The sequence below is a fragment of the Panthera tigris genome, chromosome D3 (assembly GCF_018350195.1).
Source record: "Panthera tigris isolate Pti1 chromosome D3, P.tigris_Pti1_mat1.1, whole genome shotgun sequence".
Taxonomy (NCBI): Eukaryota; Metazoa; Chordata; class Mammalia; order Carnivora; family Felidae; genus Panthera; species Panthera tigris.
The window spans coordinates 27,079,344-27,100,560 of record NC_056671.1 but is presented as its reverse complement, the minus strand read 5'-3'; the positions used below and the strand labels follow the sequence as shown (position 1 = coordinate 27,100,560).

At 52.1% G+C, this 21,217-nt stretch overlaps 1 protein-coding gene across 3 annotated transcripts in view; it reads left to right on the top strand.

Moving 5' to 3' along the window:
• The window catches only part of KIAA1671 (KIAA1671 ortholog), a 199,327-nt gene extending 185,052 nt beyond the window's left edge, over positions 1-14,275 (top strand). For all 3 annotated transcript variants that reach the window (XM_042961421.1, XM_007082499.2, XM_042961422.1), the window contains 6 exons: positions 705-960; positions 3,601-3,775; positions 5,895-6,019; positions 7,441-7,574; positions 11,160-11,242; positions 12,424-14,275. In XM_042961421.1, coding sequence (XP_042817355.1) covers positions 705-960; positions 3,601-3,775; positions 5,895-6,019; positions 7,441-7,574; positions 11,160-11,238 — 769 coding nt within the window. In that variant the 3' untranslated portion in view covers positions 11,239-11,242; positions 12,424-14,275. The remainder of the gene's footprint in view (positions 1-704; positions 961-3,600; positions 3,776-5,894; positions 6,020-7,440; positions 7,575-11,159; positions 11,243-12,423) is intronic.
• The last annotated feature ends 6,942 nt before the right edge of the window (positions 14,276-21,217 follow it).

Below are 21,217 nucleotides of genomic sequence, written 5' to 3'. Positions count from 1 at the left end.
AGTAAATCTTGATCGCATGCATGCCTGAGTGAATGAACAAATGAATAGAGCCACGTGGAAGATTCCCCCACCTCCCACTCTTCCTCAAGTGACTGCTGGCGATTTTTTTTTTTTATTGACATCAGCGCTTGTCCAACAGAAATACAGCTCGAGCTGCAAAGGTGAGGTGTGGGTAACTTAAGATATTCTCGTAGCCACGTCAAAAGAGTAAAAAAGAAACCAGGTGGAAATTAATCTTGACAACTCAACTTAAATAACACTGTTTTATTGAATCCAGATCTGAGATGTTATCATTTCAACGTGTAATCAGTATTTTACATTCTCTCTCTCTCTCTCTCTCTTTTTAATCCAAAGTGTTGGGAATCCCGCGTGTACTTTATACTCTGGGCTCACACGTGCCACATGGGGATGGCCCAGTAGCCGCGTGTGACCAGTGGCTCCCTCACTCCTGCCCAGTACAGGGTCGGAGGGTCTTGAGCGGGGCGAGACTGACCCCTTCCATTCCACACCTGTGGAATGTTCTGGAGGCATCATGGGCAGCACCTGGCTGTGCCCAGAAAGGTTATCCCACAGGGATGTCCTGGGTCTTGTTTCCTGGCATATAAAACACACCCCAAACCTGCTTTCTGCCGCTTCCTTTGCTCGCACTTCAGTTCTCTGAAACCACCTGCACAATCATATCTCCCTTCCCTCCTTTCTCGTAGTCTGGCTCCTGAGTCCCCGTCCCCAGACAGCAGTGCCGTGTCGGTGCGGCAACAGTTGCCCGGCAGCCGCCTGTCCTCCCTGTCCTCCCAGACGGAGGCCACCTCGGCCGGGGACCAGCACAGCGGCTCCAGGGACCAGCGGAGCACCAGCGTGGACCAATCCAGCACTGACCTGGAATCCACCGATGGGACGGAGGGGCTGCCCCCGCCGGACGCTTGCCCTGCGAAGAGCGTGGACGACTTCTCCTTCATTGATGTGAGTCAGGAAGTGGGAACGTGCATCGGGAAGAGTCGTTCCTTCTGAAAGGGCTGCTCCACCATCTCCCAGCCAGTTGCCCCTCCCGGGGGTAGAATCTGCGTGCCCGCGACCCCCGTGGCAGGTGCAGAGGGCACAGTCTTTGAGATGGGACCGATGTCTGCCTGTAGCTGGGACCTACCGTATGCCCGCAAATGTCTTCACCTCTCGGAGCCTTGGCTTCCTCATCCGCTGATAACCAGCACGATGGGCTCCATGACCTCAAATGTGATCGCGTGTGTTCACGTTAAAACCGATCGTAGCCCGTACCTGCTAGGTCAGCGGGACGTCTGACGGGGGTCTGCCTGAGTTCGCCATTCCCGGCATGCCAAGTCTGGAGTTTGCTCAGACCCATTCTGCTGGGTGTCCACACCGAGGTCTGGCTTGGTGCGATGTGTCTCTGGTCCCGGGGGATCCCAGTCTCTCTAGAAATGCATAATAGCAGTTCCGGGAAGCAGTCCCCCCCCCACTCCGCCCCCGGCACAGACAGCCCTTATGTGGGTCCCCAGCCTCCTGGATGCCAGCCACCCAGGCCCAGAAGCATCCTGCTCCAGCCCCTTCCAGACCAGCGTCTGTCCTCTTTCCTCCCGCAGGAGCTGCCCCCCTGCAGGGGTCACGGACATTTTCCTTTTCAAACATTGAAGTCTTACTGTTGTCCTTCTCTGACATTAGGCCTATCCCCCGCCCGCCATCCTGTGGATGCATCATCTAAATGATGCAAAATGTAAAAGCAAGCCGCTGTCTTGGCCTATACTCTTAGGGATGGCGGCCTGGATTCTCCCCAGAGAAGGAACACTGCTGCTTGAGGAGAAAGGTCTCCCTCTGGGTCCTCAGAGGGAGCGCCCCCTCCTAAGTATGGTCCGGGTCTCTCGATGGCACCTCTGGGTAAGGAAGGGCAGAGACGGGAAAGACACAAGTTCAGTCTCCATTGGGCCACCCCCTATATAAACATGGACTAAGGATTGAGTTAGGTGATATATTCAGTTATTCATTCAACAAACACTTAACTGAGCTCAAGCTATGCGCCAAGCATTGCTGTAGCTTCCGTGCTCGTATGATGTCACCGTGACATAATCCTCTGGACTTAGCCTTCTAGAACCCTAAGCAATTCTTTCTCAGTGGCCGTTATAAATATCAACAGCAATGTCAGCGGCCACTGGTCCCTGAGCGTCAGTCCCTGGACTGCTTACATGTCAGTAACCCCAAGAGGCAAAAATTCCTGCCCCATTTTGCAGCTTAGGGAACCAAAGTGGCCACTGAGTGGCTCAGATGCAGGTGTCCCCGAGCACGGGTCCAGCAGCTGGCTGAATGCACACTGAGGTCTCCAGGCACTGCCCACCACAATTTGGGTCTCCCGTGGGGGCTGTTTGGAGGTTGAAAGGGAACCAGCCACCCCTCTCGGTAGTTCCCCCGCCCCCACTGTCTCTGAGTCTGAAACACTGGCTCCGTGACTTGTGTGTCTCCCCTTCTTGCCCCAGCCCCATCAGGTCCCACCGCTGGACGCCATTGTGACCAATTTGAGAGGCAGGTGCACAAACATTAGCTCCCTCCTCCTGTCCCCGGTGTGGTGTGTGCCACTTCCCAACTGTGGGAAACGATTCACTGAAATTAGCCCGTCATCGCTCGTCTAGCAAGGCCTTGGGTGATGGAATTTCTCCAAGGTAGACCTGAGAGGAAGAGACCAACATTGCAGGCAAGGACGCAAGCTGGCCGGTAACAGCTCTTGCCTGTGGGAGCCTTTCAGACCCTGTGTGAAAGCAGGGCTTTCCATACCTGGGCTCACCGAATTCTCCCAGCTTCCCATAGGAAGCGGATATGATTGGGGTCCCCTTTTTACAAAGAGGGACACCCAGGCTCAGAGAGGTGAAGTCCCGCCGCTCGAGGTCCCACAGCTAAGCTTTGAACCGAGTGGGACTTGAGCACAGAGCTCTGAGTGCCTCACCACCATCCCCCCCAGGCGATCCCCGAATGAGTGACTGCCCGTCCTCTATGCTGGGCCTACCTGGGTGGTCTGCATCCCCGGCCCTCGCACCGTGGGAGGTGATGAGCTCGGAAAGCATCACTGACCGTCTGCCTGCCTCCACTCGGAGCGTGAAGCTTGCAGACGAGTGCTTGGTGCAGGCGCGTTGCCCTGCCCGCCCCTACCTGCGCCCTGAATTATCATGAGCAAAGGGGGAACCACGCAGAGAGTGCCTCAGCTCATGGGCCCTGCGCGGACAAGGTTCCTACAAGGATTCGGTGAGATGATGTATTCGGCTATTCGTTCAACCAGCAAACAAACACGTATCAGGCTCCTGCTGTATACAAAGCGCTGCTCTAGCTTACCTGCTCCCATGGTGTCACGAGGACGGGAAGGGCACTTTCATTCCTGTCCACCAGGTGGCTGGCTCCGTGCTAGGGCGTTCCGCCTTCATTGGATTCTTGTGACCAGCCTACATGGTATGTTTCGCAGAGAAATTCAGGCTCCCGGGCTCAGGTGGCCCACGTACCACCTAAACAGCATCTCGGGCATCAGGGAAGCTACGCACGCCTCCCGCGGGTGGTACCCTCAGTTAATGGTCCCCGTGCTTTTCTCCTTCCCCCTCCCTGCTGCTCCCAAAGCAAACCTCAGTCCTCGACTCAAGTGCCCTCAAGACCCGGGTGCAGCTCAGCAAGAGAAGCCGCCGCCGGGCTCCCATCTCCCACGCCCTCCGGCGCAGCCGAGTCAGCGAGTCGGAGAGCAGGTCTCCTTTGGAGGACGAGGCTGACAATGCGTGGATGTTCAAGGACTCAACGGGTATGCCATGCACCCCTTTCTGCCCAGATACCACGTTGAACAGCAGGATGGATTTGGGTTAGACACTGAGCAGAACTTCCTGCCCTTATCAGTTGTAGGACATTAGAACACAGTTACAGAGGAAACTGTGCTCTCTTACTCTACAGACCTTATTAGAAACCAGGTGAAAAAGGCTTTTGTCAGGATGACCTATGAATTTGGGGTTGCACAGGTTGCAAAGGACAGAGGCACAACTTAATAGGATTTTATGTTTCTGCCTTTACCGTTATTAAATTTACTCAGACTTCTTTCCATTTGTTTGCTGGTCTGAGCCCAGATTCCCGAGTTGGGACATCAGTTCTATTTATCATCTGCCATTTTTGTTTCTAATAAATTATTATTACTATTTTTAATGTTTATTATTTATTTTGAGAGAGAGAGACAGAGTGTGAGCAGGGGAGAGGCAGAGAGAGAAGGAGACACAGAATCCAAAGCAGGCTCCAGGCTCTGAGCTGCCAGCACAGAGCCCAACGCGGGGCTCGAACCCACGAATCGTGAGATCATGACCTGAGCCGAAGTCAGACGCTTAACTGACTGAGCCACCCAGGCACCCCTGTAGCAAGTTATTTAAGGCTACACATTTTCCTCTGAGGACTTCTTTGGTTGAATCCTGTGAATTGAATCTTAAGGAGCCAACAGGAATTAGCCAGGGAAGGGTATTCCAGACAAAACTATCAATGGGATCAAAGGGGCAGGTGTGTAGAAAGAACATCTGTGTGTGTGTCACGGGCCTAAGTGGTTTGGGGCTGCTCAAGCCGGGAATAGCGGGGATCATGCCAGAGAGGTGGGCAGAGGCCAGCTTATGGACAGTCGTGATTCCTTGCTAAGGAGTTCGACTTTGTGGCTGGGGAGCCATGGAGGCGCATGAAGAAGCAAAATCTCTTCTTATAATGGAAACCATAGCAGGTGACACCCCCCTCCCCCCCACTCTACACATACACAGCAGTTAGTCCCACACACGCCATTGCAGGGCCTTCGTCCTCTTGGGGTTCACCCATGGCCAACAGTGGGGTGTAAGACCTCTCTGCACACTTTCCTGGGTTTTCTGAGCCAAACTCCACCGAGCTGCCTGGAGCAAATAAAAACCAATGTGGGAGGGGCACCTGGGGGACTCAGTCCATTAAGCATCCGACTCTTGAGTTCAGCTCAGACCCTGATCTCACGGTTCAGTCCATGAGATCAAGCCCTGCATCAGGCTCTGTGCTGATGCTGCAGAACAAGCTTGGGATTCTCTCTTTCCCTCTCTCTCTCTGCCCCTCCCCGACTCATGTACACACACACACACACTCTCTCTCTCTCTCTCTCAAAATAAATTAACATTAACAAAAAAACCCAACAACAGTGTGGGGACAGAAGCACACCAGTACCCCCAGCTGGAACATGGCAGCATCCTTCTGGTTCCCAGCAGCCTTGAGGAGGCAGCCTGGGGCTGGGGAGGCCTGGGGGTATGCCTTCTGAGCCCACCCCAGCTCCCTGCATGGCCTGGGGGATCCAGAGCAGCAGACCTTGCCTGGTTCTCCCCCAGCCCCTCCCCGCACTCCTCACTGCTTCCAAGCCCGTGCCAGGGCCCCCCTGGAAGGCTAAAGCCCCTTGCTCCTAACTCCTGGAGGAGTGGGGACAAACAGTCCACACCCCCCAAAGTGTCTCCTACGAGGCTGGAGCATGGCCATGCAGTTAAGTCCCTGAAAAGGGGGCTTGGGCTAAAGGAAGCAGCTTCCTGGTCCAGCTCTGAGCGGGCCTCCCACAAGACACACGAAGCCCCCAACCCCGTCTTTTAAGAGCGCGGGCCGCACGCATTGCTGGCTGAAAGCATTTCTGTGTCCTTTTCTCCACCAAAGACTTCCTTCTCTCTCCCTGCCTTGGAAGGAGCTGGGAGCCTGGAGGTGGGTCTGACTGTCCCTTCTCCCAGGAGAGCACCCATCATACTGTATTGCCACTGATAAGGCACCTGAGTTTGTCCTCGTCTGTAAACTGGGCCAGCGATCCATTCCGTACAGGGCCGGTATGAGGACCGCGTGAGGGACAGTGTGCGGGGGGCCTGCTGGCCGCCAGTGACCTCGTGCTCTTTTCTTTGCAACAGAAGAGAAATCTCCCAGGAGGGAAGAGTCCGATGAGGAGGAGAAGCCACACAGGGCTGAGAGGACCCCCACCGGCCATCCCCAGAGGATGCCCGTGTTTCCAGGCATGGACCCGGCCGTGCTAAAGGTACCACGCTTCACACCCGGAACGACCCTCAACCATGGCAGCGCAGAGAACGGGTCCCGTGTCTCTTTCCCTCCCTCCCTCCTTCTCTGCCTTTCTTCCCTCCCTCCCTTCCTTCCTTCCTCTCCATTTTCCAAACCGTTTGACTCACAAGAAGTCGCGAAAATAGTACAGGGCGTTGCCCTGCGTGCCTCGCCCGGCTTCCCCCGGTGATGCCTCACGTGACCACAGTCCGAGTCATTTGTCGCAAGAACAAGAAGCCAGTAGACGGCAGATGCATGCTGGTGCCTGTGGTTGATTTTATAGGCCTTCAACATGGCAATGTCTTAGTTTTTTGGCTTTATTGTCCAGCATTGGAGCAAATGCTATCTTACAGGGCAGCGTAACATAGCAGGTGGTGAAAGGCTCCGGGCTCCCAGGTGGACGCGTGCGTTAACTCCCGAGGCCAGTCCTTGGGTCCCTGGACACAGCTCAGATCCACTGCGCCCTGTGAAAACGAGGCCCTTGCAGTCCATTTGCTTTGGTTAGCATGAGTTCCTTGAGCCCGGTGGCAGCCACACCTGCTGGGGTCACTCCTGGCCACAGGCGACGCTTGGTCGTCAGTTACCATCAAGGGAGGCCAGCAGGCTCATTCTGGAAGGAGCCCTGGAGTTGGGGGTGGGGGTGGGCAGACCCGGGTGAATGCCAGCTCTTGAAAACTGTGACTCTGGGCGAACTGCTCGAGCTCTGACCTTTTGGCAACTCCTCTGTGAAATGGGGAAGCGGGCTACTGTGTGTCACGTCAGGCCTGGTGGAGCCCAAACGGGGGGCGTCCTGTGCACAGAGCCGTGAGGCGGACGGTAGTGAGGGGGGCCGTCCCAGAGCTGCCTCAGAGACAGCTGTCACCTGCCACTGTCCCAGCCCCGGTACCCCCGAGGTTCGGAACTCTGTGCCCACCGTACTGTCGCCCCGTCCCCAGCCAGGCCCTCCAAAAATGGGTGAAAATGCACCCTGCTTTTTTCCTGCGGGAATCCGATGGTGAAAAACCTCATTTTATTCATGTGGACACAGGACCAAGGAGCTTGGCAGAGCTGAACGTCCTCTGCAGGATGAGGCCATTACCTCCATGGCCGGGTTCTCGGGAAGTTAAAGGAGACAGAACGTCCTGACCTGAGAACATGCAAATGGTGACTTTTCCATCAAAGACAACATGATTGTGTGGGGTTTTGATGGTGGTCCTTTGATCCTAGTGGTCAAGGGTGGCTGCATGGACCACAGGCCTGGCCTCCAGTTTCTCTTAGCCTCCGAGGTCAGGCTGTGTTTCCTGCCTGGGTCCAGTTCAGGTGCTGGGGGGCCCTGTTGTCACCATGCAGCGATGATGCCATCGGATGGGACCCTTTCCCAGACCAGAGGCAGTTACAGACTCGGCTCTCTTCTCTCCCCAGGCTCAGCTGCACAAGAGGCCAGAGGCAGACAGTCCCGGCGAGACCCCAGGCTGGACCCCCCAGCCCAAGACCCCCAAGTCCCCCTTCCAACTGGGCAGTCGTGTGTTGCCCTCCAGCATGGAGAAGGACGACAGGTGAGGGGTCCTGCAGATGAGGCCCCCCCCAGCCCCACTCAGGATGCACTTCTGGGGGGTGCTTAAAGCAGAACACAAAGAGAGTTTCAACTGTTTTCTCCCTTTAGAAGCAGAACTTTGATCACTGGAACTCTCAGCAGCCTGATGTCTAAAAACACACTGAGGTGGGGCACCTGGGTGGCTCGGTCGGTTAAGCGTCCAACTCTTGGTTTCAGCTCAGGTCATGATCTCACGGTTCGTGGGTTTGAGCCCCACGTCGGGCTCTGCGCTGACCGCTCAGAGCCTGCTGTGCATTCTCTCTCTCCCTCTCTCTCTGCCCCTCCTCCATTCGCTGTCTCTCTCTCGCTCTCTCAAAAGTAAATAAATAAAAATAAAAACACACGGAGGTGGGGGTAGAGGACCAGGAATCAAGGCAGCTGGCCTCACTCTTTTCCTCCTCTCTCCACGTCCCCCATGGAGGTCCAAGGCTCTGTTGTGGAAAGACTACCGAGCTAGTCCAACCTTCTCCAGACCGATGGGGAAACGGAGGCATCCTCCCTCCTCTTACCCTCCAGGGAAGGGCCTTCGTCTCAGGAGAATCAGGGAGACCCTGGAAGATGGATGGTAGGGCACAGCCAGGCTGAGCAAGACAGCTTAATTCAGCTGCCCTGCATCGAGTCACTGCCCCCATCCCAGGCTGGGCCAGCACGACACAGAGACGAGCCCAGCACGGCACCTGCCCCCTCCCCCACCCAGGGGGCTCCCAGACCAGGTGCTTCAGCAGCTGGGGGTGGAGGTTACAGAGCACGCTCTAAGGGCACTCAGGTCACACACATCACACAACCGGGCTTCATCCCAGAGGTGCGGCTTGAGAGCTGCGTGGCCTGGGAGAGTCCCTGGGCCTCTCTGAACCTCAGTCTCCTCATCTGCAAAATGGGTTGACTCAACCCCCCTGACCTTCCAGGGCGGTCATGAGGATGAACTGGGGAAGTGTGTGCGGAGCCCTTCTGCACTGGCTCAGGAAAGGATAGTGGGATTCTCGTCACGAGTTAGCACATAAAAGTTAGGGGTTGTTCCTGCTAGGACTGTAATGTCGTAAGTGCTGTGAGAGAGCAGGGGTTGGCAAGCTGTAGTCCACGGGCTGAATTCCGCCCACGGTCTCTTTTTGCAAATAAAGCTTTATTGGCACACAGCCACACCTATTCCTCTGTGTATTGTCCACGGCTGCTCTCCTGTTACAGGCTGCAGGGCTGACTAGTCATAACACACACCTCCTGACCCACAAAGTCAAAACGACTTAACTCTCTGGCTCTCTATCGGACCCCCGTGCTAGAGGAAGGACTCATAACCCAGACTTGGAGAAGGAAAGTGCAGGAAAAGGCTTCCAAGAGAAGAGGTAGCCTGAGCCGAGTCACGATGGACAAAGAGATGGCAGCGTGAGGGGGGCCCCAGGCTGAAGGCACAGCACGTGCAAAGGCCTCGAGGCACGATATTACGGGGAGCTGCGGGCAATGCCTATTATTAGAGCACAGGGTGGGGCTGTGGGAAGCAAAAGACAAGAGGTTGAGAGAGAAACAGGCCACAGCTGAGAGGGTGCCTCTCATGCCCTGGGGACACGAGAATCGCTCTGGAGTCAGCAGAAGGTTCTGGCATTTCTCTGGGGCTGGAGGAGCCCCCAGACCAGACCAGGGTCTCAGAGGCAGCTCTGGAGGCCGGGTCTTGTGCCTCCGCCATCAGGCAAGGCTTGCCTGGGGTAGCCCAGAGCCCTGTCTGCCCAGGGGACCTCTCCTTCCTCATAGACCCCCCATCCCTCTTTCTGGGTCACCCAGTTCCCCGAGCCCTCTGGGGCCATGGGGTCAGGGACTCTCCCTGAGAACAGCGTAGATCAGGTCTTGTGAGTACTTGTGTTTGAATTATAAAAGTAGTGTATATGCCCACCATAGAAATTTTGGAAAATATAAAAAGAATATAACACAGAAAACAAAATCACCCATGATTCGCGCCTCCCCCGCAAGACCACCAGTGTGATGCTGGGGTCTCTCTCCTTCCATTTGAATGTAATTTTAAATGTAACTGAGATTACGTGTGTGTACGTAGCTCATTTTCCCGTTAACGTGTTTCATGTGACCGTTTTCCCAAGGCCATTAGACAATCTTCATAAAAACGATCTTTTTCTTGAATAAAATTTCAAACAATGATGACTTTATTGTTTTGTTAAAATGGTACGTTCTCATTACAAGCAGTTTGGAGAACACAGCAAAGTCCGTGAAGAAAGTAAAAAATAAAATACTCTGAAGTGTCACCATTGAGACGGTAGCTGCTCAAATGTATTCACTTAGATGTTTCAACCTGTGCACTTGTGGTTTGAGTACTTTTCTGGGTGTGTGTTCTTAAAAAAAATTAAAACAAATCTTGACCTCTTCCAAACAATCATTTGTTACCATTTGGTAAACATAAGGCATCTATCTGTGTCATACGGGCGACATATTAATCAGTGTCTTCCAAAGAAATAGAACCAGTTGGATGTATATATACACATGCACACACAGAGTAGGAAGAGACAGGGGGAGAGAGGGAGAGGAAGAGGGCGGGGGATGGGAAAGGGAGACAGCAAGGGAGAGAGAGGGGGAAAGAGAAGGAGGGAGAGGGAGAGGGAGAGAGATTGATACTTATTTTAAGGAACTGGCTCACACGATTGTGGATGCTGGCAACTTCCAAATCCATAGGGCAGGCCAGTAGGCTAGAGACTCAGGGAAGAACCAGTGTTGTAGTTTGAGTCCCCAAAGCAGTCTGTTATCAGAATTGTGGGGAGCTCAGTCTTTGTCTATTAAGGTCTTCAACTGATTGGATGAGACCCACCCATAACATGGAGAGTAATCTGCTTTACTCAAGGTCTACTGATTTTTTTTTAATACTAATTTCTTTTTTTTTAATTTTTTTTTTTACATTTATTTATTTTTGAGAAACAGAGGGACACAAAATGTGAGCGGGGGAGGGGCAGAGAGAGGAGACACAGAATCCAAAGCAGGCTCCAGGCTCTGAGCAGGCGGTCAGCACAGAGCCCGATGTGGAGCTCGAACCCACGAACTGTGAGATAGATCATGACCTGAGTCGAAGTCAGACGCTCAACCGACTGAGCCACCCAGGCATCCATCCCAATACTAATTTCTTTTTAGAAAATACCTTCACAGAACCATCTAGAATAATGTTTAATCAAATACCTAGGTACTGTGGCCTAGCCAAGTTGGCACATACAAATAACCATCATGGGCATTTCCATGGGTGGAGAGATAGAAGGATGGAGGCACGCCTGGGTGACAAATGGATTGATGGATGGAAATAATTCTGTGTCAAATGACTTCACAGCTGCAGATTATTTCATAGAATGGGCATACCACGATTTATTTAATGTTCCTCGTTGTTGGGCACTTTGATTCCCGTTTCTTGCTCATCAGTCACGTTAACACGGGCACCTTTCCTACCTGCGAATGCCCAGCTCAGCAGGGCCTCGGCACAGAGGGTTCGGAGTCTGGTACCGCATAGCCCTGCCTGCAGGGAGTCCTCAGTCTGGCTCACGCTTGACTCTCACTGGCTTTGTGGTTTCAGGTCGGAAGAGCCCTCTCCCCAGTGGTTAAAGGAGCTGAAATCAAAGAAGAGGCAAAGCCTGTATGAGAACCAAGCTTGAGCAGGTATGAGACGTGGACAGAGCCTGCAGTCTGCAGAGTCAGGAACCTAGGCCAGAAGGCAAAGGGTTGGAGACTTTCGGACCCTAGGAGAGAAAAGGGGAAATGGGTGCGGGTGTGCCAGGCTCGTATAAAGAGGGCTGTGGTGACCTGTTTCCTCTTAGGGGAAAAAACCCAGGTGGACAGCCTAGGGGAAGAGCCAGATAAACCTGGGCTCTGGGCTCATGCACTTGGCTAGCTCTTCTCACTGCATCTCAAAATGCTTTCATAAAGTGGAATGGTGAGACATCAGAGATTAGCTTAATCCAAAATGTCCCCAGTTTTTGCATTCATATACAGCCTGCATAATTAAAAATTAATTTGGAAAAAAAAAGATTAAAAAAGTCAGATGATTCGATATGCCCCAGTGCAGGTCCCAAATGACTTCAGATCTCGAACTTCAGTTTCCCCATCTGTAAAATGGGCTAATCGCGTCCATGTTGCCAAGTGGTCCCCAGGGCTCAGTAAAGATGCACTAAAGTGCCGGTGGTTAGTCCTAGGGGTAGGAGCGTGGGGTTCATGCTCCCTAAAAGTCTGCTCTGACATGAGTAGCACAGGAGACCCGCCAGCCCCTTACCCACCAACCTCAAATCCAGAAGACACCGACAACGAAGCGTTTTCATGACCTACTTAGAGGCAAACCTGACCTGCATGGATGTCTTTACATTACACTGCAGGTGTGATAGGGGCTTTGCATAATCTATATGTATGTTACATAATACATATATGCATGTATATACGTTTGTATAATAAACGTCCCCCCCGCAATTCTAAATTCCCATCTAAATCTGTGCTCAGTTTTAGATAAGGAATCAGAGCCCGTGTTTATTTTGTGTTTAGGGCTATACATGTGATATCTCAGTTAAACTCATAGAAATCCATATGAGGAAACTGAGGCTGGAACCCTGACCTGACCCTAAATTTCACATTTGTTCCACTGCATCTGACCACCGGCCACCTTTCTCACCCCACTCCTCCAAAAAACAAAACGAAACAAAACAAAACTCCAAACTCATCTTTCCTAACCTATGGCTTGTGGGGATGGCCGTCTTGGAGAATACCCAGAAAAGGCTTTAAGGCTTAATGGCAGAGACACATAGGGTCACATGTTCCCCTTGCTGACGTCAGGACTGTCTCTTCCTCTCCAGACAGGGGACACTGCCACGTCTAATGAACAGAAGCCTTAACTGTCAGAACCCGAAGACGAGGCCACGCTGCTGCCATTCGTTCCTGCACATGGTTACCTGCCTGGGCCCTTGCAGTTGGGTGGAGAACACCGGCTGGGGCCTCCTGGCCCTCCGCAGGCTCACCCCGGATCAGGGCGGCAAGACCCACCCTCCTCAAGCAGTTGCACGTCTCCCCCAGACAGCGCTTCAGGCTGAGAACGAAGCCAGGCTGCCCAGAATTGTCCATGTTGGTGGTTTTGTGTTTTCCATAAAAATGTGCATTTCTACCCACTTTTAGACACCACTCCAGGAACATGGGTTTGAGGCTGGACCATCTCCCTGGGTTCTGGAAAAACACCTGTATTGTGAAAGCACTTCGTCCTCCAACCCCAGGGCAGGTCTCTTTCAAGAGCATATTTCCAAGGAAGAAGAAACCATCCGTTTCCTGCTGTAACTGTGGTCCACGGCAGTGTTACAGGGTTGGGGTTTTGATTGCTTTTTTGGCAAGTTCTGTCTCCCTCCCTCTCAAAGAATCAGCAGTTCCGATTTTTTAAACACACACGTCTTTGCAGTGTATTAATCCTTTCAGCGGGGCTGTGTGCACAGTTGACCTGTCTCATTATACGTCTTTTTTGTTGGCTTTAGAAGGCGTTAAAGCAATAATTCAGCCAATTTTCTTTGAAATTAGATATGTACATATGTTTTTTTATGTTAAAGAGCAGAAGGAAAGATATGTGAAGAGTTTGCTTGACATATTCGATCATCTCAGGTTATCTCATCCCTACCCGATGCTTTTAAAACAAATTCTAATTGTCACCCTTGTATACCAATCTTCTTGGTTCCTTTCCATCTGAGCTCTGATTTCTATGGAGTGACCTTTGTCCCTTGGCCTCAAATGTTCATAAATTGCAGCCCAAATGGCAGTGCCTTTTCACTCAAAGATCAGACCTGCCCTGAGAATCTTTATCTCCAGTCGTTTTTGAACATCACCCGCAGTGCCGGCATGGAAGAACCTTTCCAAATAGATAGGTCTTTGAACAAATGCATGAATGGGGGGTTCTTTTTTTTTTCTCTTCACCTCTTCCTTCTACCACTCCTCCGTCCCCCACCAACTCCACCTGACCAAGTGCTTATTTTAGGTCCAAACGCAGGAAGTGAGGGTCTTGCTGAAACTCTTCTCTGGACGAAAGTGCTGGATGCTAGGTGACAAAGTATAAGGTTCACCTTGCCTCTTTTTTTTTTTTTTTTTTTTTTTTCTTGATAGCACTAAGCTCACTCCCAGGAATCTCCAGGACCTCTGGGGATCGTTTTTCTTTTTGGAGATTCTCAACACCAGCCTCCTCCACCTCTGAAACCCAAGGCTCCCGCAAACATCCCAGATATGCTTGACTGGCCACCTGCCATGCCTGCAGTCGCCATAAACTTTGTGCCAACCTTGCCTGGGCTGTTCACAGGGCACCCTGTGACCGCTGAGGGGTGCCAGAGCTGAGTTTCCTAAGGCTACATATGGAAGGCTGTATATGGGGATTGAGCACATGTACGCCCACCCCCTGACTTCCCAAGATGTGAAAATCTTTCTTGATAAATCCATTATTTGCAAAGGGTGTCAAAACATACCATACCATCCTTCCCCCTGGCCATGTCTCCAGGGGTCTCCATTTGTCTCCCCATCTCTTCTTCCTCCCTCACCCTTTACCATCTCTTCCTTCTCTTGGGGGGTGGTTGTGGGGGGTGAAGAGCAATCCTGTTTCTTCAGGTTAAGCCAAACATCTGGGCCCGGAGGGCAGTTGTGGTTCAGCACCACGGACAGGGGCCGAAGCCCCACCCCCTTCCCCCCCCACCCCCCACCCCGCCAGTCCTTTTGGCTGAACTTTGGCTACTGATGGGCAGTTGTTGAACCATGTTACCCACCCAACCTTTTGCATCTGGACGCCTCATTGCATCTGTGTCTAGAGGTTTGGCCCTGCTTGGTAATAACTTGAATTCCTTTCATTCCCCAAGTTAGTGGTCAATCAGTTCTCTGGGGCATTGGGTGGGATGCATCTAGGAACTGCTGCTTTGTGTGATTTTCCTTTTTCCTTTCCCCTTTCACTTTCCCTTTCCTTTCCTTTTTTTAAAAAAATTTTTTTAGATCCACTTAATGTTTTAGAACAGTTTTGATGCAATGGCTTTCCAGGTCAATAGATCCCCTTTAAAGACACTCCGCATGTTCTGACCCTGACTCTTCCTGGCTCCTGCCTTTCTTTCCTTCAGGCGGGAAGGGTCCCTTGATGCTTTGGACAGTAGGAATTTACCTGCTCAGTTCAATGAGAATATTGATACCATGAAGAACTTTCCAAGGTTCGGTTCTGTTTTAGCGCAGTATATCCAACAGGAAAGAAGAACACTTGAACGTGAGATTAATCTGGAGATCTTTTGCCTATCCTCCCACACCTTGATTGGAAATAAGAATCCATTTAATTCCTTCGTGATTAGGATGTACAAAGTCCGCCCCCCTTGAAAGTGACTAGAGCAGCCTCACCTCTCCACTGTACAAACGACCATCACAGGGGGTCAGGAGCCACCGTCTCTCTGCAGGCTCCCCATGAGCTCTGGATCCCACTATGACCAGCGCAATGATGTTAGAAGTGACTGATGCTTTGGAACTTTTGCAAATAGCTGGGCACGTGTGTCATTGGTTTTCTCCTCTTTCTAAACTGAGTGAGCTCTGGCATTAAGTGGACAGCTGTATGCTAGTTTCTTGAGTTTGCCTGGGCCACCTTTGGATATCTGTGTCTTCTAAAACTAACTTAATATGCCTTAACCATTTGTATGCAATCAAGTCACCTGCCCTCATCCAACCGCCTTCCTGGGGGCCTTTGGCTCTCCTTAAATGAGAGCCTTATACTGAACACAAAACCCTATGTACGCACAGTCTCTCCCTCTGTCTACACACACACACACACACACACACACACCCTTTGCATGTCAGCATTTTGATGGCTGGTCTTTTGATCGAGTCTGTGTGTTTCTCCCCTCCAGTGGGTCCCCTTCTTCATGGTCTTTTGCCTAATGAAACAGAGGCCTTTGGCTTGTGAAATCCCATGGTGAGACCTCAAAAATCAGTGTTGTGGGGAATTCCTTGGTGCCATCAGACAAATTCTCGTGAACTCAAAGGCTTGCGTTGTTTCGATGTTGGGGGTTTTGAATGACACTGACCTGACAGCCTCAGGTTGTCCAGGATTCAGGAAAAGGACAATGAGATGGGGAGTTTTTCCAGGGGGACAAGCCATCTGTTGTGAGACAAATGTGTTTCCCTTTATGTGTCCTGGGAAGTGAGGCCAACTCTAGGCATTGCTAAGGAGCGAGAATAGAAACAGGCACAGGTCTGAGGTCCCAGAGTTTAGGGGCTGCGCAAGGTATTGGGGGGAAACCCTTGATGTGCTTTCCCCACAGGAGAGCTCAGCTGCTCCCACCCGGTGCTGTGAACTGCCTCATCCATTTATGCTTGTACATGTCTTTGTCACAACACCCCCAGATTGCCCCAGGAGCTAGGCATAATCACAAAGCTGAAAACCCACAGGCACATGGCCAGATCCCCTCCCAAACTAAACACTTTCTCACAGGTGACTCGGGCCTGCACAGAAGACAGTGTCCCTCCCAAGGAGAATGCTAGCAGGCCTGCCTCTCCCTCATCAGTTTCTGTTTCTTCCCCCTCAATCCTTGTGTTTCCCCCTGCCCCATAATCCTGTCCCTTAACACAGGAAGCTAGGTTCCTGTCCCTAGAATTTCAGGGCGAGCCCGAGGGGAGAAGTAGAGGCAGGAGAAGATCTCTGTCCATTGGGGGATACCCTCCCCCCCTTAATTCACGCCGTGGCAAAGTCACCACCGTAATGGAGAAACCTACAGCCTCAATTGTGCCTTTCTTCCACCACCATGTATTAAACATGGAAGCAAAACTCCCATGGTACCATGGTTCCGTGGGGTGGGAGGGACGGCACTGACCTGGAGGGAGCCACCTGGAAGAGGTAGGACCCACTCCACATGTGGAAGGGAGTCCACCTTGGGTTACACCCACCTAGGAAGCCATGGTTCCGGGCTCTGCTGTGCTATGAGTCAACCCCACTGGGATTCTGGGCAAGCTGAGGTTCTGGAAATGTAGGGCCACATAGAAAGCCAGTCAGTATGTGAGTGTGACAGGTGTTCGCCAACCTCTGTCCTTTGGTTCCCACCATCCCACCCGTCTAGAATTTGCTTTCTTATGTTTGGATTGATTCCTGTGGGGAGGGGTGCAGAAACCTGGGTTCTGCAGACTCAGCCTCAGGTTCCTGGAGAGCTAACCCTTAAAATCAATCAGCTTCTCCCCGAATCTTCTTAGTCACTGTCCAACCTGGTGCCGGACCATCTCCCTCTATGAATCCAACTGGCCCCTTTTTTTGACAATCTCCAGTGGTGTCACGCCTACAAAAAAAAATTGCTGTTGTCTAAAGAACAATTTGAGCTTTTTACTGGTCTCATTTCACATAGCCTTATACATCCTGTAAATAGGGGGCTCAAAAATAATATATTGTGTTATGGAAGATAATTTTGTACTGTGCTGTTTCCTAAATCATACTAATATCCTAGAAACGATGTACTTCCCCGATGGATCTGATCCTCAAAACACTTTGTAAGATGGAGGGAGTGGAAATATATATAAATCCACTATATATTTTCCTAGCCTTTCTTCTGGGTCCCTTCCTGAGATATTTGAGTCACGGTAGGAAAGAAACTCCAGTCCTGTGTATAGGTAAGTTAAACCTGCCTGCTGGTGTTCTTGCAATTGCCTTATGAATTCACAAGCTCTAGGGGTTCTGAACAGAAGGTGGACGACAGGTACTTTATCCAATCCCAAAAAGAGTCTCTAATCGCGTGACTGAGAATTCATCTAGAAAAACCTATATTTTTAACGTTAAAACAAATGGGGGCTTCCTGGACCTCACAGAGTATTGGATATCTACAAGTGCTTTTATATTTTGTAACTGTAAAGAGGTTTCATACGCACAGAAGAGCAGTTGGGAATCTGGCCAACTGCCATTAAATAGGATGACCTTTGCATGTACAAAGATGTTGCATTCAGACTATGAAAATAGCAAATAAAGCTTCGATGCAAGTTGCACTGGAGAACTCCGTGTGTCAGTGTGCAGATGAATGGACTCTCCCATGCATGCACCAGCTGAGTCGGTCTGTTGTCTGTGCTGAGCTGGGGGCCACCGGCAGGAAGGGGGGGAGCTGAGGTCCTGGGAAAGGGGACCCGTGGGGACAAAGCAGGATTTCCATTCAACGTGGGGTTGAATCCTCGTTCTGCCTCCTCCCGGCTGTGGGAGTGCTGATAGTGGCATTAGCGGGCAAGAGTTTAAGCCAGTGGTCCTCAACTGGGTGGACAGCGGCCCCCAGATGACACCTGGCAAAGACAGGGGACATTCTTGGTTATTACAAAGAGGGACGGGAGGTGCTTCTACCATCTAATGGGTAGAGGCCAGGGGTGCGGATCAATATCTCACAGGGCACAGGACGGCTCCCCCCACCACCAAGAATTAACTGGCCTCCGATGGCAATAGTCCCGATACTGAGAAACTTTGAGGAAACGTGGCATGTGAAAGTGTTGGGCCACACAGCAGGTCCTTTTAGGATCCAGAGATCCTAAAGGATCGGATGGGAGGAAGTCACACCAGATCCCCCTTAGACCTTCCCCCCTAGATCCCTAGCAGGTGGTGACTGCATCCCAAGTTAAGGGGGCAAAACCAGCTCTGGGTCCCACGATGGCCAGCAGGAAGTAGTCCCTTGGTTTGAACTGCCCAGAAGGATCCTCCACGGACAGAAGCAGGAAAGCCCCAGTCTGAGTGTTTTGCTTCATGATCTCTCCGTGGCTGTCCATTTGCAGATGTGGCTCTGACCTCCAGCAGCGCCCCCGAGGTCACCTGCTTCCGGAGGCCAGCTGCAGCTGCCACCCAGCATTCCATCACCATCTCCAGAGACGCGGGGTCACTGGGCTCTAGGCTAACGAGGATTTTAGCCAAAAATGACAAAACCAACCCCTGTTTCCTAACAATTCACTCCTTGGCCCTCTCCTCATTTTAGTCTCCCAACCATCATTAATCATACTTTAAAAATGTATGGGCCTAGGGTTTTGGTTTGGGTTTGTTTTTGGCTTCTGTTTTTCTCTTTGGGTTTTGTTTCATTTTTTTGTTTGTTTGTTTTGGGGGGGCTTTTTTGGGGGTCATAAATAAGGTAACAATCATGACTGCCTTTATTTCTATTGAGGCTAAGATCTGGGCCCTGGGTCAAGCCAGCCTCTCCACCTCTCTGCTGTGTGCTTCTGGGTAAGTGACTTCACCTCTCTGAACTTAGTTTCTGAATCATCTATAAAATGGGGATCATAATTCCTTCCCTAAAGAGGTTTGGGTGGGGGGTGCACCTGGGGGGCTCAGTTGGTTAAGCATCTGACTCTTGATTTCGGCTCAGGTCATGATCCCAGGGCTGTGGGATCAAGCCCCATATCGGGCTCTGTGTCAAGCAGGGAACCTGCTTAAGATTCTCTCTCTCCCTCTGCCCCTCTCCTCTACCCCTCTCTCAAAGAAGGAAGGAAGGAAAGAAGGAAGGAAGGAAAGAAGGAAGGAAGGAAGGGAGGAAGGAAAGAAGGAAGGAAGGGAGGAAGGAAGGAAGAAAAGAAGGAGGGAAGGGAGGGAGGAAGGAAAGAAGGAAGGAAGGAAGGAAGGAAGAAAGCAGGCAGGCTGGGTGAAGATAAAACATAATGTTCATGAAGTTGGCACATAGCCTTGCACATAGTAGATCTTCAATAAATGGTAGCTGTTAGCCATACATGCCTCTATATGGAGAAAATAAATCTTTGTTGGGTCTGTTACAGCATCCCGTGGACACCCAATTTGGGGGTTATGTTTAGGATGACCTGACTTAAAATTTAGGCCGTAATGACACATGGGAAAATTGATTCCGGGGCCCCTTGCTTTAAGAACTGGTATCATTCCAAAAATGTCACTTAGCGGATTAGGAAGGTGGTGGCTCCAGGAAACCAAAGAAAGGGAGTTGGGGGGCACTGGAGAGCTTTACACCCCGATGCCCGCCCGTCGGCGCTGTCAGGCTTCCAACAAAGCTGATGAGGTCCGTCTGCCCCCAGGAAGCCATCAGGGGCCATGGCGGAGGACACAGGCACTGGGGCCTCCCTGGGCCCACTATTGGAGTGAAATGGCCCGAACGGAATCGGGTGGACGGGGCGCTGCCTCAGCAGGCTGGGATGTGCTGGGCTGTCGAAAAGCGCCCATAAATAGGACGCTCCGAGCAAAGGCAGACTGAGTCTGCAGACGGTGCTGGCCCCTCTGTTCTTCCTGAGGCTACAGCAGCAGGTTCATTCTGGGATGGGCAGGGGAGGGGAGGCGAGAGCTGCCCCGGCAGGCCCAGACCTTTGGGGATCTCCCTGGGGCATGCACGGCTGGCCCCAGCACAAACCGGGGATTCACTTAAAGGCTGGAGCCAAGAGGGAGGAGCCGATCCAGCCACCAAGCCCAACTGATATCAGAGGGAGGTGGCCAGGGAAGAGTCCCCGGGCATGTGCTTAGGCTTCCTCCTAAGCGCAGCTGAGGAAGGGGGGTGAACAAATTGGGGGCTGCCAAGGACCCTGAGGGTCCTCCCTGAGCTGGGCCAGGCCCTGTGACCTGCTGAGGCCAGGCATAGACAGGACAAGCATCCTGTAGGATATGCATCCCTGGGCCTGTGTCCAGAGCATATGGGCTCTGCAGCTGCACCCGCCAGCAGTGGGGGCGCTGGGGCCATGGTGGGGGGCACTCAGGTGCGGGGTGTAGATGTGTGTGCCTTGTGGACCACTACGGACGTCTGAGATGGGCACGGTGTGTGTATGTGTGTGTGTGTGTGTGTGTGTGAGAGGTGGGGGGGGGGCGTCGTGTACAGTGAGTGTCATGTGACTGTGTACAAGGACCACGGGAGCTTATGTGTGTGCAAGTTGCGTGCATGTGTGTGTGCTGATAAACTGGAGAACAGTCCCCTGTGTGTGTCGCGGGACAATCATGAGAATCCTCCCACGTGACTACTGTGGGGCCTGTGTGTTGTGTCACGGTCCCCACAGGGATGCAGGGAACAGTCTGTCTGTGTCTGTCTTTAAGTGGCTGGTACACAGTAAGTGCTACATAAATGCATATGGAATAAATCACCAAACGTCTGGAAACTGGGCCAGAGCAGGTGTCCCAGGATCTGGTCCTGCATCGTGCATTCTCTGGATATCTCTCTGTCTGTCTGTCTGCCCGTCTCCCACCAGTCTGTAGTCTGCCGTTCATCCGGGTTACCCAGCCCAGGCCAGGCACCGAGCAGGTGCTCCTGGAATCTTTGGTGAACAGAGTAACGAATGAACAGAAGACCGTAGCCCAGAGCATGGAGGTGGGAGAGATCCCTGTAGAGAAACCCCGCGGAAGCCCACCCTCTGGCCAGGGTCCGGAGGTGGTGTGCCTACACAGAGCTTGAAGAACCCTGTTTTGGGGAGTAGTTGGGGAGGGGGAAGGGGGACGCGCTTCGGGGCCAGGCCCAGTCCTGTGACCCATGACAGGTGCTCAGTGAATGTTTGTCGAATGACTGAATGACCCAGTGCAGTGAGTCACGACCACGTCCCCCAAAGCAGCAAAAGGTTCTGTAGCTCATCTTCGACCTCAATCTCATCCGTACCTCGTTCGTCCCGGTGCACCCCGTGACTCATTTTCCTTTGCTTGGAGCCAGACGCGTTCCTGGCGAG